This window comes from Nansenia antarctica, assembly GCF_963989245.1.
Source record: "Nansenia antarctica genome assembly, chromosome: 11".
Lineage (NCBI taxonomy): Eukaryota > Metazoa > Chordata > Actinopteri > Argentiniformes > Microstomatidae > Nansenia > Nansenia antarctica.
Window position 1 is genome coordinate 32,712,038 of NC_137681.1, and position 14,347 is coordinate 32,726,384.

General features: G+C 42.0%; 1 protein-coding gene across 1 annotated transcript in view; it reads left to right on the plus strand.

Annotated features, from left to right (window-relative positions):
• Positions 1-2,311: 2,311 nt before the first annotated feature.
• The window catches only part of fdxr (ferredoxin reductase), a gene marked incomplete at its 3' end in the record, with an annotated part of 50,159 nt that continues 38,123 nt past the window's right edge, over positions 2,312-14,347 (plus strand). Inside the window, exons 1-4 of the mRNA XM_080542592.1 lie at positions 2,312-2,329; positions 2,768-2,942; positions 3,360-3,457; positions 12,280-12,375. Coding sequence (XP_080398718.1) covers positions 2,852-2,942; positions 3,360-3,457; positions 12,280-12,375 — 285 coding nt within the window. The 5' untranslated portion in view covers positions 2,312-2,329; positions 2,768-2,851. The remainder of the gene's footprint in view (positions 2,330-2,767; positions 2,943-3,359; positions 3,458-12,279; positions 12,376-14,347) is intronic.

A 14,347-nucleotide genomic window follows, 5' to 3' on the forward strand; every position in this document is an offset into this window, starting at 1 on the left:
ACGATCAATAAGATTACCCTCCCCCGTGTATCAACCATCAAGTGATTGTAACTCACTTTAGAAACTAGTTCTTAGCCTACACGTTTCTTTGTCAAATACATGCTCTGCATGTTTCTCTAAAATGCATAAAGTTCCTATAAGCAGAGAAGTGGGGAAATTATTAGAGCAATCTGATGAAGCTTGAGTCAGCTGAGAACGAACTATGGAACAGATTAAATGCTATATATGGAGAGGAGATTGATTGAGACTGCGGGAGCTTTACTAATGAATGAAAGTTGATTATCATTATTAAAAAAGAATAGTAATAAATATTGCAATATTGTGTTATCATAGTTATGAGCTTCACACAGTCTGTTTATTTGTCGTGAACTTCACGCCGGCCCTAACATCAGCAGACACATGAACACAGTGAGGATTCAAACCAACAAAAATAATTAATACACATCATTTCATTTATAATGTGCAGTAAACAAACAAAATAATGTATACTCTCTGCAATTGGCTACTATACAATGGTGCCAAAATCAACTATCCAAATATGAATCTGCGTATATCTATGTACAACCTTGATTGAACCAAGATTCATAGACAGATTGTCCCTTTTGCATATCATCATAATAGGCATTCGTGTCATCATGTTCTTTACACATTACATAACCAAGATTTATTTTGCAATCACAACAATGTCAACACAATCACAACAGAATCTTATTTAATCCAATCAGGTTGTATATATAATCTATATATATAATCTATATATTGGTTTCAATATACCTCCATAGCAGTCTACAGTCTAATTTAGCTATATATATAATTACATTATGAGAACATCAGTATTTTTACGCCTTTGGTTGTATTGTCTGAACGAACATTGATTGGGAGACATACTGTACAGTTTATCATTTTCATAACTGTCTGCACATATACATATCTTATTTTGATTGTTATTGTAGCCTATATATAAACACAAATATCAGTCTTATGCACTGTGTCTCATTCAGCACTGAAGCCTGAATTTGAGCACAGTGTGTGCCCCCTTGCTACCTCTGCTGATATAAAAGAGAATTGCAGGCTTGGAGAAATAGATGGCAGCCACAAGTACACAGACACACACAAAAATACTGCTAAAACGCTTTATACTAACTCGATTTTGAAAATGTAAAAATGCTGGGTGGTAGAACGCACATATCTAGGAAAAGTCATGAAAGGAGGGTCCTGAAATGTGATCGAGTGCAAAGGTAGAATGTTTTTTGTACTCACTGGTGCTGTTTAACACCTCACGGCTGTTCTAGTGTTCGCCGCTGTTGGTGAGGATGTTTTGAAATTCACCATCAAAGCAAGACTGCAGGTATTACCGACCAAGTACAATCTGTCCACCTGGTATCCCCACACTCACAGTCCATTCTGTTTAAACCATCAGGATTCACAACACCTAGAATCCATTGCACATACCATTTTTGAATTATTGTGGACATTGTGTCTGATACAGTACAAAACATATTACCATCTAGCGCAGCTATGATGTACAAGCATGCCAGAGTGTTACCAGAGTGGTTTGGTTTTACCAATGACATTTTTGCCAACATCCCAAATACACCTGATGTTGTCTTTGTTGACACCAGCCACAAGGAGGTGCTGATTGTAGAAGTAGGCTGCCCCTTTGACCTGTACATGGACCAGACTTTCCAGGACAAGTATATCAAATACCAACCACTGCTTGGTACGATAACCAGCTTTGGGTACAGGTGTAAATTCAGCATACTTGTGTTTGGAAGTCTGGGCCATGTATATAAATGCACCATGAGGGGTCTGAGAATTGCTGCAATGTCTAAAAGAAAGGCCAAACAGGTTGCCAAATTTAGCTCTGTCTCAGCTATTATTGGCAGCTTGGCCGTGTGGAGAAGGAGGTGTTATGTGTACCCTTGAGTGTTCAGTGCTGCTTAGCCCCGAAATATTTGATTCCCTGTTTGTGTAATATAATTTGTGGAACCAAATAAAGTATTCAAATGTGTGTGTGTGTGTGTGTGTGTGTGTGTGTGTGTGTGTGTGTGTGTGTGTGTGTGTGTGTGTGTGTGCGTGCGTGCGTGCGTGCGTGTGTGTGTATGTGTGTGTGTGTGTGTGTGTGTGTGTGCGCGCGTGCGTGTGTGTGCCCAGGGGATCCCACCAACCCAATGTTGTCTAACGTCTGTGTTTCTCCTGGCAGGGAGGTTTCTAACAGGTCACAGGTTACACTAGCAGCAGGTATTGTACTGTATATAGGAACAGTATATAAAAGCTATAGTTTCAGGACGACGCATTGAGGAGGAGACACGGTGCGCAGGATAAAGCGGTTAGTTTGATAACTTCTTATTTACATATAACGCTTTTTAAAGGAGATTTAAAGTATCTTAGTAGCATCTGTCTGTTAGACAGCAGCTGTCTCGCTCAGAGAAGCCCGCTTGTTATTGAAGACTAAAAGAATAATGTTAGAAAGCGGAACATATATCTATCTGCTACCAAGAACTTTAAGAAGTGCTAACGAGGCTAACGTTAGCCCTAGTTAGCCCTGGGACTCGCACATGAATGGGATCTTGGTGCTAGACGTGTTAGCTCACCTGCTAATCAGATAGAAGTGCATCAGTTGAAACTGTACAGATGTTATGCTGACAGGTGTTTTCCTAAAATCGTTGGTTGCTGTGTATATGTATGTATGTATGCTTTAGCTATAGCTAGTTACTAGCCAGACAAGCTGGTTGATTGACTGTAAACCTTATCATTGGACCTGTAGACTATTATCCTTGGACCTGTAGACTATTATCCCTGGACCCTCCCTACACACCAAGGACGAAGCTCGTACCAGCCACCCAGAAACATGAGCTCTTATAAAGTCATACTGTGTAGGATTAAGATGCAGAAATTATTACGGACGTTGTCAAGATGCACCAGGACCGCACAACTGCAGGGTAAGGATCTAGTGATTATAACAGAATTATTTTTATTTGAAAAATAAAAAGTGTATTGTTGTTGGGTTATTGTTGTTTTCTTGTACATTTTGCACAGGAAAGTGTCTTGGTGAAGTTGGTGCATAGGACATAAAAAACAACAACATATAACCCAAACTACTCTAAAAGAGAATGGTAAAAAAATAAGAACAAATGATCTAGGCTGTAAATGAGAATAAATGTAAGATAATATCAATGACATTGTCATTCATTGCCTTGTACCTTGTGTGATTGTGCATTGTGTCATGGTCGACGTACAGTAATGGGTGAGGTGTGTATCATGGTTTGAAGTTAGCACATGAAGAATCTCTAGCTACAATACGCTAGGTTTCCAACTCTGCAGTAGAACATCAATGTACTTGACTCCACCCTCCTCAGCAGTGCGTGGGCTGGCCTCCGCCCCGGCCTCTGGCCCAAAGGTGTGTATCGTAGGAGGCGGGCCCGCAGGCTTCTACACTGCTCAACACCTCCTGAAGGTGAGTGCTGCTGCTCTGTTTACCTGCAAGGCAAGGCAGGTTTATTTGTATAGCACATTTCATACAACAGGGGCAATTCAAAGTGCTTAACATAGGCCTACTACAGCATTAAAATACAGCAAGTGGGGAGGAGCCTAGTAAGAAAAATAATGACAATGAATAAAAGCAAATGTAAGAAGTAAATAGATCAAACATTCAATAAGACAATAGTTCATGGATAAAATACATACATAGAAGTGTTTGTGTTTAATCATAACTGCTGCAAAAGGTTTTTAGCTTAGATTTAAATATTTTAAAGGTTTGGGCCTGTTTGATTTCTTCAGGGAGTTTGTTCCAGGAGCATGCAGCAGCGTGACTGAAAGCTGCTGCACCGTGTTTTGTTTGAACTCTTAGAATGATTAGCTGATTAATCTCAGCTGACCTTAGGGGCCTTGCGGGAATATAGGGTGGGAGGAGATCTGGGAGGAGATCTGATATGTAGATCAGGTCCAAGACCATTTTGTGATTTGTATGTAATTAGGTGTACTTTGAATTAAATTCTCTTAGAGACTGGTAGTGACGGGGTCTAGGATCAGATGGATCAGGACTGGGTAGTCAGAGATTGTAAGCCAGGCTGTGTTTATGTCAATGGATTGAATGTTGACCCCTCTGATAGAGCGTTCACACCGGCAAAGAACCATTACGGTTCGCGTTCGCGAACCAAGTCTGGAACCAGCCGGCGCATTCAGACCGAAACTCAATTGATTCGGAGACTGAAAAGTTGGTTCGCAGCGGGAACCAGAAAATAGTGGTTCTCAAGCGGGAACCAAAACGTAGAACAGTCACGTCGTCAGTGGGTGTGTCTATGACATCATCAGTGGGTGTGTCATATTCTAGGCTGCAAAGACCAGCAAGAAGGAAGGAGAACATTTTAATCTAATATAAATTTAATCATTAGTGATCAAAACAATTATCAAAAGTTTCATAATTCTCTCTATCTTCCTCACATGCTCAGCAAACACGCACATGCACATCCACATTTCGTAAGCCATTTCTATTCCAGCAATAGAGCAGCTGGTTAGTAAGAGAACGTGTGCAGAAAGTGTCTTGTTTTGTTTGATAGAAAATAGTGTTTATTTCAGATACTGTAGTGGAAGATATTCTCCTCATGTCCAGTGAAGTAGCTGCCATCTAGTTGTGACATTTTTGTTTATCCCGCCCCTTCATCACCCAGCGTTGATGACGTGGATGGTTCTGGTTACACTGGTATGAACGCGGGCTGGTTCGCCAGACAGCACCAAGGTTCAGAGGTTCCTGAACGCGAACCAGAACGGTTCTTTGCCGCTGTGAAAGCCCTATGAGTGGCTTAGTGGCCTGCAACTGTTTTTTTTATTTACTTTTATTTATCAAATGAGTTGCAAAATGAATAGAAAATATAGTCAAGACATTGACAAGGTTAGAAATAATTATTTTTATTTGAAATAATAATTTTGTCCTTCAAACTTTGCTTTCGTCAAAGAATGCTCCCTTTGCAGCAATTACAGCATTGCAGACCTTTGGCATTCTAGCTGTTAATTTGTTGAGGTAATCTGAAGAAATGTCACCCCAGGGTGCTTCCTGAAGCACCTCCCACAAGTTGGATTGGCTTGATGGGCACTTCTTGCGTACTGTCACGACCCAACAGCAATGTGCGTACATTGATAGTCAATGGGCTCGTTCCCACACAGGGCCGAGGCCGGACACAGGTAGATTAGCTCAGGGTTAGCTGACAGCACCCAGGTAGATGTTAAGGGGAAATGGCTTACCTGGCTCCGATGTATCGTGGCGTGGTCCGCGGGGATACTGAACAGCCCGCACGTTCGTTCAGTGGGGTGTTCCTTCCCATTCAGTATTGACATATAACAAAACAAACAAAACCGGACACGACACAACACGACCTCGGGGTAATCCACTATTCCATACGGTAATAGTCTTGATAATAAGTACAAATCTCCCACGTTACCAGCACCAAAGCAGCCCCAGACCATCACATTACCTCTAGGGATGCACAATATTATCGGCGCCAAAATATCGGCCCGATATTGGGAAATTAATGTTATTAAATATTTATCGGTTTTATTAAATTTTAGCCGATATAGAGCCGATAATATGAAGCCGGAAATATTTCCGGTTCCGGTTGTCTCGCTCATGATGCTGCGCCTGCGACGCGAATCTATCGGCATTAGTCAAATACATGCTCACATCCAGTCATCCGCTCACTGCTCTCCATCAAAAATGGCACATCCATCAATAATATTACATAATAACAACTGCTCTGATTAGATTGCTTAGATTGTTTAATACATCAACGGGGGTGAAAGCGAGATGAACTCTGCGCGAGTATCATGCTTCCTCCATTGAACGGAAAGTCCTATCTATTCCATTCAAAGTGTTTTAGCCTTCCCCCTTTCCACTGGTAATAAGGAATTGGCAAGAATAGATCGATATAAATAGATCAAGTACATCGTCATAATAGCGATTTTTTTGGTTATGGTTGTTATATATTATATCTGTTCTCATATCGGTTATCATATCGGTTATCGGCCACGAGAAGCAGGTAAACATCGGTTATCGGTATCGGTTGAAAAAAAATGCATATCGTGCATCCCTAATTACCTCCACCATGCTTGACAGATGGCGTCAGGCACTTCCAGCATCTTTTCACTTGTTCTGCGTCTCACAAATGTTCTTCTGTGTGATCCAAACACCTCAAACTTCGATTTGTCTGTCCATAACACTTTTTTCCAATCTTCCTCTGTTCAATGTCTGTGTTCTTTTACCCATATTCATATTTTCCTTTTATTGGCCATTGAATTTTCTTTATTAGGATTAAACCCCTTGAGATGCACCATCTCGTTTTCGAGGGGGTCCTAACATAAATGACAAACATTACATTACAACAGAAGCAGACAGGTAACAGTACAGTTTACAATACAACACACAGACAATAGACAACAAACAACAAAAAACACGAAAACACAAACCACAAAACAGCTAGTAAACAGAGGGAGATTGGATCTAGAATACAAAGAATGAATACACATTACGTGATATAAGAAATTTCATAAAGGAATCAAGTAACGTAAGTAACAGCTTCAATGAAAACAAGAACATTGCAACTCAAAGTGGGAGGATAGGGCGTTTTTAAACCTACCTAAAGATGAAATTGATCTAATGTCTGGAGGCAGGTTATTCCAGTCTACTGGGCCTTTGAACATAAAAGCTCTTTTCCCTACTGTTTTCTTTGCATGGGGGACAGAAAAGTAAAGCTGCGAGGAGTGCCTAAATTGATAATTTGAAATAAAAGGAACAAGATACTGTTTTAAATAATAAGGATAGTTTAAATAAATACATTTAAATAGAATTTGAAGCCAGTGAATGTGTCGTCTAATATTTATGGATGGTCATTTGAGTGCTTGATACATTGTACAGTGGTGAGTAGGGGTGGGCATCGACGATCGCTAATTGATCGATAAGGATCTTGGTCGATCACAAAATAAAAAATTTGGTCATATTTTTTGTTGTGATCGACCAACTTTTTTATTTTGTGATCGACCAAGATCCTTATCGATCAATTATCGATCGTCGATGCCCACCCCTAGTGGTGAGTATGAAAGGGACAGCCAAGGACAAATCTGCACATTCTATTGTAAGCAGTGTTGAGAGGAGCCAGGGCCAGTCTCAGATATGGCTTTTTCCTTGCCACTCTGCCTAGAAGGCCAGTATCCCGGAGTCGCCTCTTCACTGTAGACGTTGACACTGGCGTTTTGCGGGTACCATTTAATGAAGCTGCCAGTTCAGGACCTGTGAGAGGCGTCTATTTCTCAAACTAGAGACTCTAATGTACTTGTCTTCTTGCTCAGTTGTGCACCGGGGCCTCCCACTTCTCTTTCTACTCTGGTTAGAGCCTTTTTGTGCTGTTCTCTGAAGGGAGTAGTACACACCGTTGTAGGAAATGTTCAGTTTCTTGGCAATTTCTCACATGGAATAGCCTTCATTTCTAAGAACAAGAATAGACTGTCAAGTTTCATATGAAAATTCTCTTTTTCTGGCCATTTTGAGAGTATAACCGATTGCTCTGGGGCGTTTTACTCGACTACCCCTTTTAGTAACAATAATAACAACAATAATAATAACAATTCCAACTATTATTTACAGACAATATTACGTAACATGCGTGAGTTTTAGAATTATAAGGTTATATCTCCGTTTAGGGTAGTTCAGAGATATTGAGCGTCAAAGTTTTTACATTCCATTATGTTTTGTGAGATGGAACCTTTGTATTTTATGAATTACTAACTCAAAATGTCAACATTTTAAAAATAACACCACACATTAATAAACACCTAATGGATCAGATTATGCAAAAAACTAAATTTTGACTAAAATGAAGATAGAACCTTATAATCCTAACGTCACGATTGTTTTAGCGCCCCTTGTGAGAGGAGGCACGCCAATATAGGACCTCCACCGGACTGCAGTCCTGTCGTGGACGCTACCCTACTCGCAATGACCTACACTTCTCACTTGGCTGCAAGGTATTTCAACCGGGGCCTGGTTACCCCTTTAAAATCCAGGACAATCGTCCTTTCCTGGGGCCTGGTTACCCCTTAATATCCAGGACTTAGCTACTGTCCCTTCCTGTATCCAGGACCTACTGTCCTAACTTGGATCTCGGCGGGCCTGGTTACCCCTGAAATCTAGTATCCAGGACCTACTGTCCCTTCCTTAAGCCTAATCAGATCTCGGCGGGCCTGGTTACCCCTGAAATCTAATATCCAGGACCTAGTATACTGTCCCTTCCTTTAGTCTACTTAGACCTCGGCGGGTCGAGGTCCATCACACGTTAATACAAGATGTGCTTATATCAGATAGTGGTGCTCAATAATTTACAGAATGTCAATTTAATTCATTTGTCAATTTAATTAATTATCATCCTTACTTTGTGACGGATCTTCACAGACGCAGATCAGAATGGGTTTGACACACGATTCAGGCCCAGCACTTCCACCTAAAACACTATTGTCTACCTAAGCAGATTTCATGAAATGGCTCTGCCCACCTGATAATCATTGGATCCGTGAAAGTGCTCAGCCCGAATCCAGTCTCGTCCACTCCTCCTTGCGTCCCGTTGAGATCACGTCGGGGTCACCAATTTTGTAAGGCGATCAACTTCTCCAGAATTGATTTAATTGAGTCGTCACTTACAAGCGAGTTCGTTTAATCTCAACGAGACGTCCTTGATATAACTTCTAAGATAAAATGATCCAATCATATATTCGGCACCACTACTGAACTGTTCTTTAAGAGAATATTTATTCGAGCACATCAGCAAACAATAGCATCAGCAAGCAATAGCATCAGCAAACAATAGCATTTCATTCCATGGAAAGGGGTCTTATCTAGCTTCACCTCCGCAGGCCAGTATAGCTGGTTAACTGCAGAAGCTTCACCGGACAAGAGCCCCGTTTCGCCTTGGAGCATAGTCTTTAAACATTTTCCTTAACATTTAGGGATGGGCTGTCCCTCTGGCAGGTTTTATGGTAAGCGTCTGTTTTATATCGGTATGTGGCTTTCGACTTCTTTCGGTGTCCATGCGAGTGTGCTGTGTGTTATCTTCTTCTTCTGACCCCCCGGTCGTTTGTCATGGTGAGAGTGTTCGGACACTCTGTCGGCAACGGTATCCTGAGCAGCCTAGCGCGACGTTAGACACACACACATTCTAATGTTTTTTTAAGGAACCAGTAAGCATATGCACACAGTTATGTTTTTAGGATGCACAGATATTTTGATAGTTATTTTGGGTGTATTCTACGTGCGTTTTAAAGCACTAATTGGCCAGTTATTTAATCTTCAAACACATTCCCTCCTGACCAGGTCTGTAGGTCCTATGTCCTTATCAGGATCGCTTGTGTAAACATCACTGTTGCCAGGCCCACAGACTCCCATGACTTGGGATTCGATTAACAAGTTAAAATACAGTATAGAAGAATAGACTTATCATTAATCATTAGTTATGATAGTATAAAATGAGTATAGGAAAATAGAATATCATAACAGCAGGTACAAAATGGTTGTTAGTACATAGGTAAAAATAAGCAATCTACAGCACTTTCTCCCAGTCAGGAGCCCCTTCCCCCCATGTCGCTCAAAAGCAGAACCTCTCTTTTATGGTTCTGTGAGACTTCAACTGACCTCAGTCACATATTATTTAAATGAACACACAGTACTTGATTTATCACTTCTAGTTATTTTAATACAAATCCCTAACAAATGCAAAATCTAAAATATATTATTAATGGAAAATGTGTTATGCATCATTTAACTTTTTAACTTTTTGCACTTCTGAAAACCTTATCCGTCATTGACCCAAATACGTTTCTGTACTGCTTAACTTTACACATATTTCACAATATATAGTTTTGCTGTGCTGTGGTAGAGAAGGCAAGAGACCATCTAGTGTTCACACATTCAAGCCTCTATTTTAATTGTTGTCTGTGAGCGGATAGTTCCTATTATATCAATTCTCATCTAGATCTGTCTCAAACTATGCCGTGTTGGGTCCTTGAATTTGAGGAAATTGAGTCTTGAAAGTCCTTGAAAGGTGCTTGAATTTGATGTTTCAGAAGGTGTGGGAACCCTGGTCTGTTTAACACTAGAACCGCCAGAGGGCGCTGTATACCTAAAACCGCCAACGGCTCAAATTGACGTCTGTGCCTGGCTACGGCATTTCTAGTATCCGAGCCTACAACAAAATGTACTCTGTCATTGTATTAAGGCATTGTGTTCACAAATGAATATTTCAAGTCATAAAATGGTGTTGGTCCTCTTGTTTTATAATTTAAGTATCTTTGACAACACTCATCGCTTTGCCTGTACGTCAATGTAAATCAGTCAAAAATAACACTGGAAATGGGTAGGCTATTAGAAGAATATTTGGGTGGTGTGATAGGCGTAAAACGTCATTCACCACATAAAAAACTAAATTAACAAAGTACCTACCCCAAATGGACCATAATAACCACAGCATCGGCCTATGTTGCAACAGAATGTGACGAAAGAAAGCGCGCCTCCTGGGATGTCTCAGTCGCTGAGCTGAAGGCATTTATTGCTCTGCTATATGTGAGGGGTGGATACTGCCGGAAAAAACTTGGGGAAATGCCTTTTTTTATTTATTTATTTTTATTTTTTTTCTTCAGATTTTATCCCTTTTTCACCCAATTTGGTAGCCAATTGAACCCAACCTAGCATCCAATTATCCCCTGCCTATTGCATAGGATCCGCCGCACGACCCCGTGGCCGGCAGTCCCAGAAGAGGCCGCCAGGCAGACTAGCTGACTGGCTCCTCGAGCCCAGCACCGTTATTCCGGCACCCAGGGGGCGGTGTTGCGCGACGGATCCTTGTCCAGAAATACTCCTATACCGCCCTCGGAAGCGGCCGCCCAATATGCCGCTTCCCGTGTGCCTCGGCCATATCTGGATCTGGCGAGCCGGGATACGAACCCCGGCCCCGGTGGGCAGCATGCACTAGTGGCCAGTGCGTAGACCGCTACACCACCGCGGGGCAGGGGAAATGCCTTTTTCAACTCCACATTATCTCAGAACCGGTTTCAGGAGATCCCGGTTGACCACCGACAGGTTTGCGCTCATGGCTGAAGTGTGGGAGAGATTCAGACAAAACTGCATCTCATGCTAGAAGCCAGGGCAGGACATCACCGTGGATGAACAGCTGTTCCCGACGAAAACAAGGTGCCGGTTCACGCAATATATGCCCAACAAGCCAGATCAATTTGGAATTAAGTTTTGGCTGGCAGCAGATGTTGAGAGCAAATACCTGCTGAATGGCTTCCCATACCTGGGTAAGGATACAAGCAGACCAGCCACGCAGTCCCTCGGAGAGAATGAGTAGACTTTGAATCATATCATTGTAATTGCTAGGCAACGACATAAACAATGCAATGCCGCGTAGAGGGACTATTGTTTGTGCCGTTGCCTATAGCGGTTATAATGCATTTTTATATGTGGGTCGATTTGACGTTGTGGCGGTTATAGGTATAAATGCCTGTATTTTTTATTTAGATGTATCTATACCATATTTAATAATAGGAAGTGCAACACAACACCATTTTAGGAAAAGTCAAAGACGGGGGGACTTCAATATTTTATTAAAACATAGTTATATACAATTGAAAAACCCACTTGGGTCAAATTGACGTCATGGCGGTTCTAGTGTTAATCACCTCACACCTTAGAGACTACCATATACACACATACAGAAGTGCACAGGTCAGGAGATGGTTCACACGGCTCTATCAATAGATCTCTTGTGTATATTGGTACATTATAGAGAATAGACTATTTTTTACTTGCCAGTATGTTCATGTGTCATCTGTGGGTTTGACGGCAGCCTGAATGTTTCCTTAACTTGCTCACAATGCAGTGATAAACGTTTTCACAGAAATACCTGTAGCAGAAATATCCACCAATGTTGCTAATCACATTAAAATATTGCCATGAGAGTGGTGCCTGGGAGCTGGATAACCATGAGAGTGGTGCCTGGGAGCTGGATAACCATGAGAGTGGTGCCTGGGAGCTGTATAACCATGAGAGTGGTGCCTGGGAGCTGGATAACCATGAGAGTGGTGCCTGGGAGCTGGATAACCATGAGAGTGGTGCCTGGGAGCTGGATAACCATGAGAGTGGTGCCTGGGAGCTGGATAACCATGAGAGTGGTGCCTGGGAGCTGGATAACCAATGAAAAGTCAAGTAGTTAAATTGTTGTCTCCTCCCCCCCTCTCTCACAGACTCACCCGGACGTGCAGGTGGACATATACGAGAGACTTCCTGTCCCCTTCGGACTTGTAAGGTTCGGGGTCGCCCCAGACCATCCAGAGGTCAAGGTCAGGATCTCAACCTGTTGATTAATTGTTTGATTATTTGATAGATTAATGACAGACAGGGGCAGACAAAATGTACTTTTGTACTCTGATTAAACCATTAACACGCACGCACACACACACACACACACACACACACACACACACACACACACACACACACACACACACACACACACACACACACACATACTTGTTTATGCTACATTGTGGGACAATATGACTAGGACCTCCCGTGTGGGGACACCCCTTTCTAGACACCGTACAGCACTGAGAAAAATCAGGCATGATCAGAAAAAATTCAGGAACCAGAATCTCACTTCAAATTAGCAATATTCAATACTTTTTTCAAGACATGACTTCTTCCACCCATGTGGGGAGTCTCAGGTTGCTATCTTTCTGGGGACACCATAACACACTTTCAGATATTACTATCTTTCCGGGGACACCATAACACACTTTCAGATGTTACCATCTTTCTGGGGACACCATAACACTCTTTCAGATGTTACCATCTTTCTGGGGACACCATAACACACTTTCAGATGTTACCATCTTTCTGGGGAACACCTTAACACACTTTCAGATGTTACCATCTTTCTGGGGACACCATAACACACTTTCAGATATTACTATCTTTCCGGGGACACCATAACACACTTTCAGAGGTTACCATCTTTCTGGGGACACCATAACACACTTTCAGATGTTACCATCTTTCTGGGGACACCATAACACACTTTCAGATGTTACCATCTTTCTGGGGAACACCTTAACACACTTTCAGATGTTACCATCTTTCTGGGGAACACCTTAACACACTTTGGTTGAATCCCAAATGGAGCCCTTATCCAAGCCCTGAACCCTTGAAGACTTTGGGTGCGTTTGTTTAATCTCCCGGGAGCGCACTCAGGTTGACATAGTGAGTTATTGTCACTATGTTATTGTTGTTATTGTTGTTATTGTCACTATAATTGTATAGTTATTGTTAACTCGGGTTACAGCTTAGCATGTAACTCAGTACTCTAGTTAGCACTGATACAGCTTAGCATGTAACTCAGTACAGTAGTTATCACTGATACAGCTTAGCATGTAACTCAGTACTCTAGTTAGCACTGATACAGCTTAGCATGTAACTCAATACTGTAGTTAGCACTGATACAGCTTAGCATGTAACTCAGTACTCTAGTTAGCACTGATACAGCTTAGCATGTAACTCAGTACTCTAGTTAGCACTGATACAGCTTAGCATGTAACTCAATACTCTAGTTAGCACTGATACAGCTTAGCATGTAACTCAATACTCTCTAGCCCAATGTATCACCAAACAGCGCTCAATTTAGTCACTCACTATTCGCCTACCCCTCCCCCACACAGCACCTTCCACAGACAGCAGCACACTCAGGCCTCAGCCGTTCATTTAACATTGGCGACCTCCTGAACTTTAGGCTCACTTTTGGGACACTTCCTATGTAGCCAGGGGAACAGAAAAAGACACACACCATCAGTGGGATGCCAGCTTTCAGCCAAAAGTGATTTCAAGTCTCTAGCCCAATGTATCACCAAACAGCGCTCAATTTAGTCACTCACTACCCCTCCCCACTCAGCCGTTTAACATTGGCGACCTCCTGAACTTTAGGCTCACTTTTGGGACACTTCCTATGTAGCCAGGGGAACAGAAAAAGACACACACCATCAGTGGGATGCCAGCTTTCAGCCAAAAGTGATTTCAGGTCTCTAGCCCAATGTATCACCAAACAGCACTCAATTTAGTCACTCACTACCCCTCCCCACTCAGCCGTTTAACATTGGCGACCTCCTGAACTTTAGGCTCACTTTTGGGACACTTCCTATGTAGCCAGGGGAACAGAAAAAGACACACACCATCAGGGGGATGCCAGCTTTCAGACAAAAGTGATTTCAAGTCTCTAGCCCAATGTATCACCAAACAGCGCTCAATTTAGTCAATCACTGT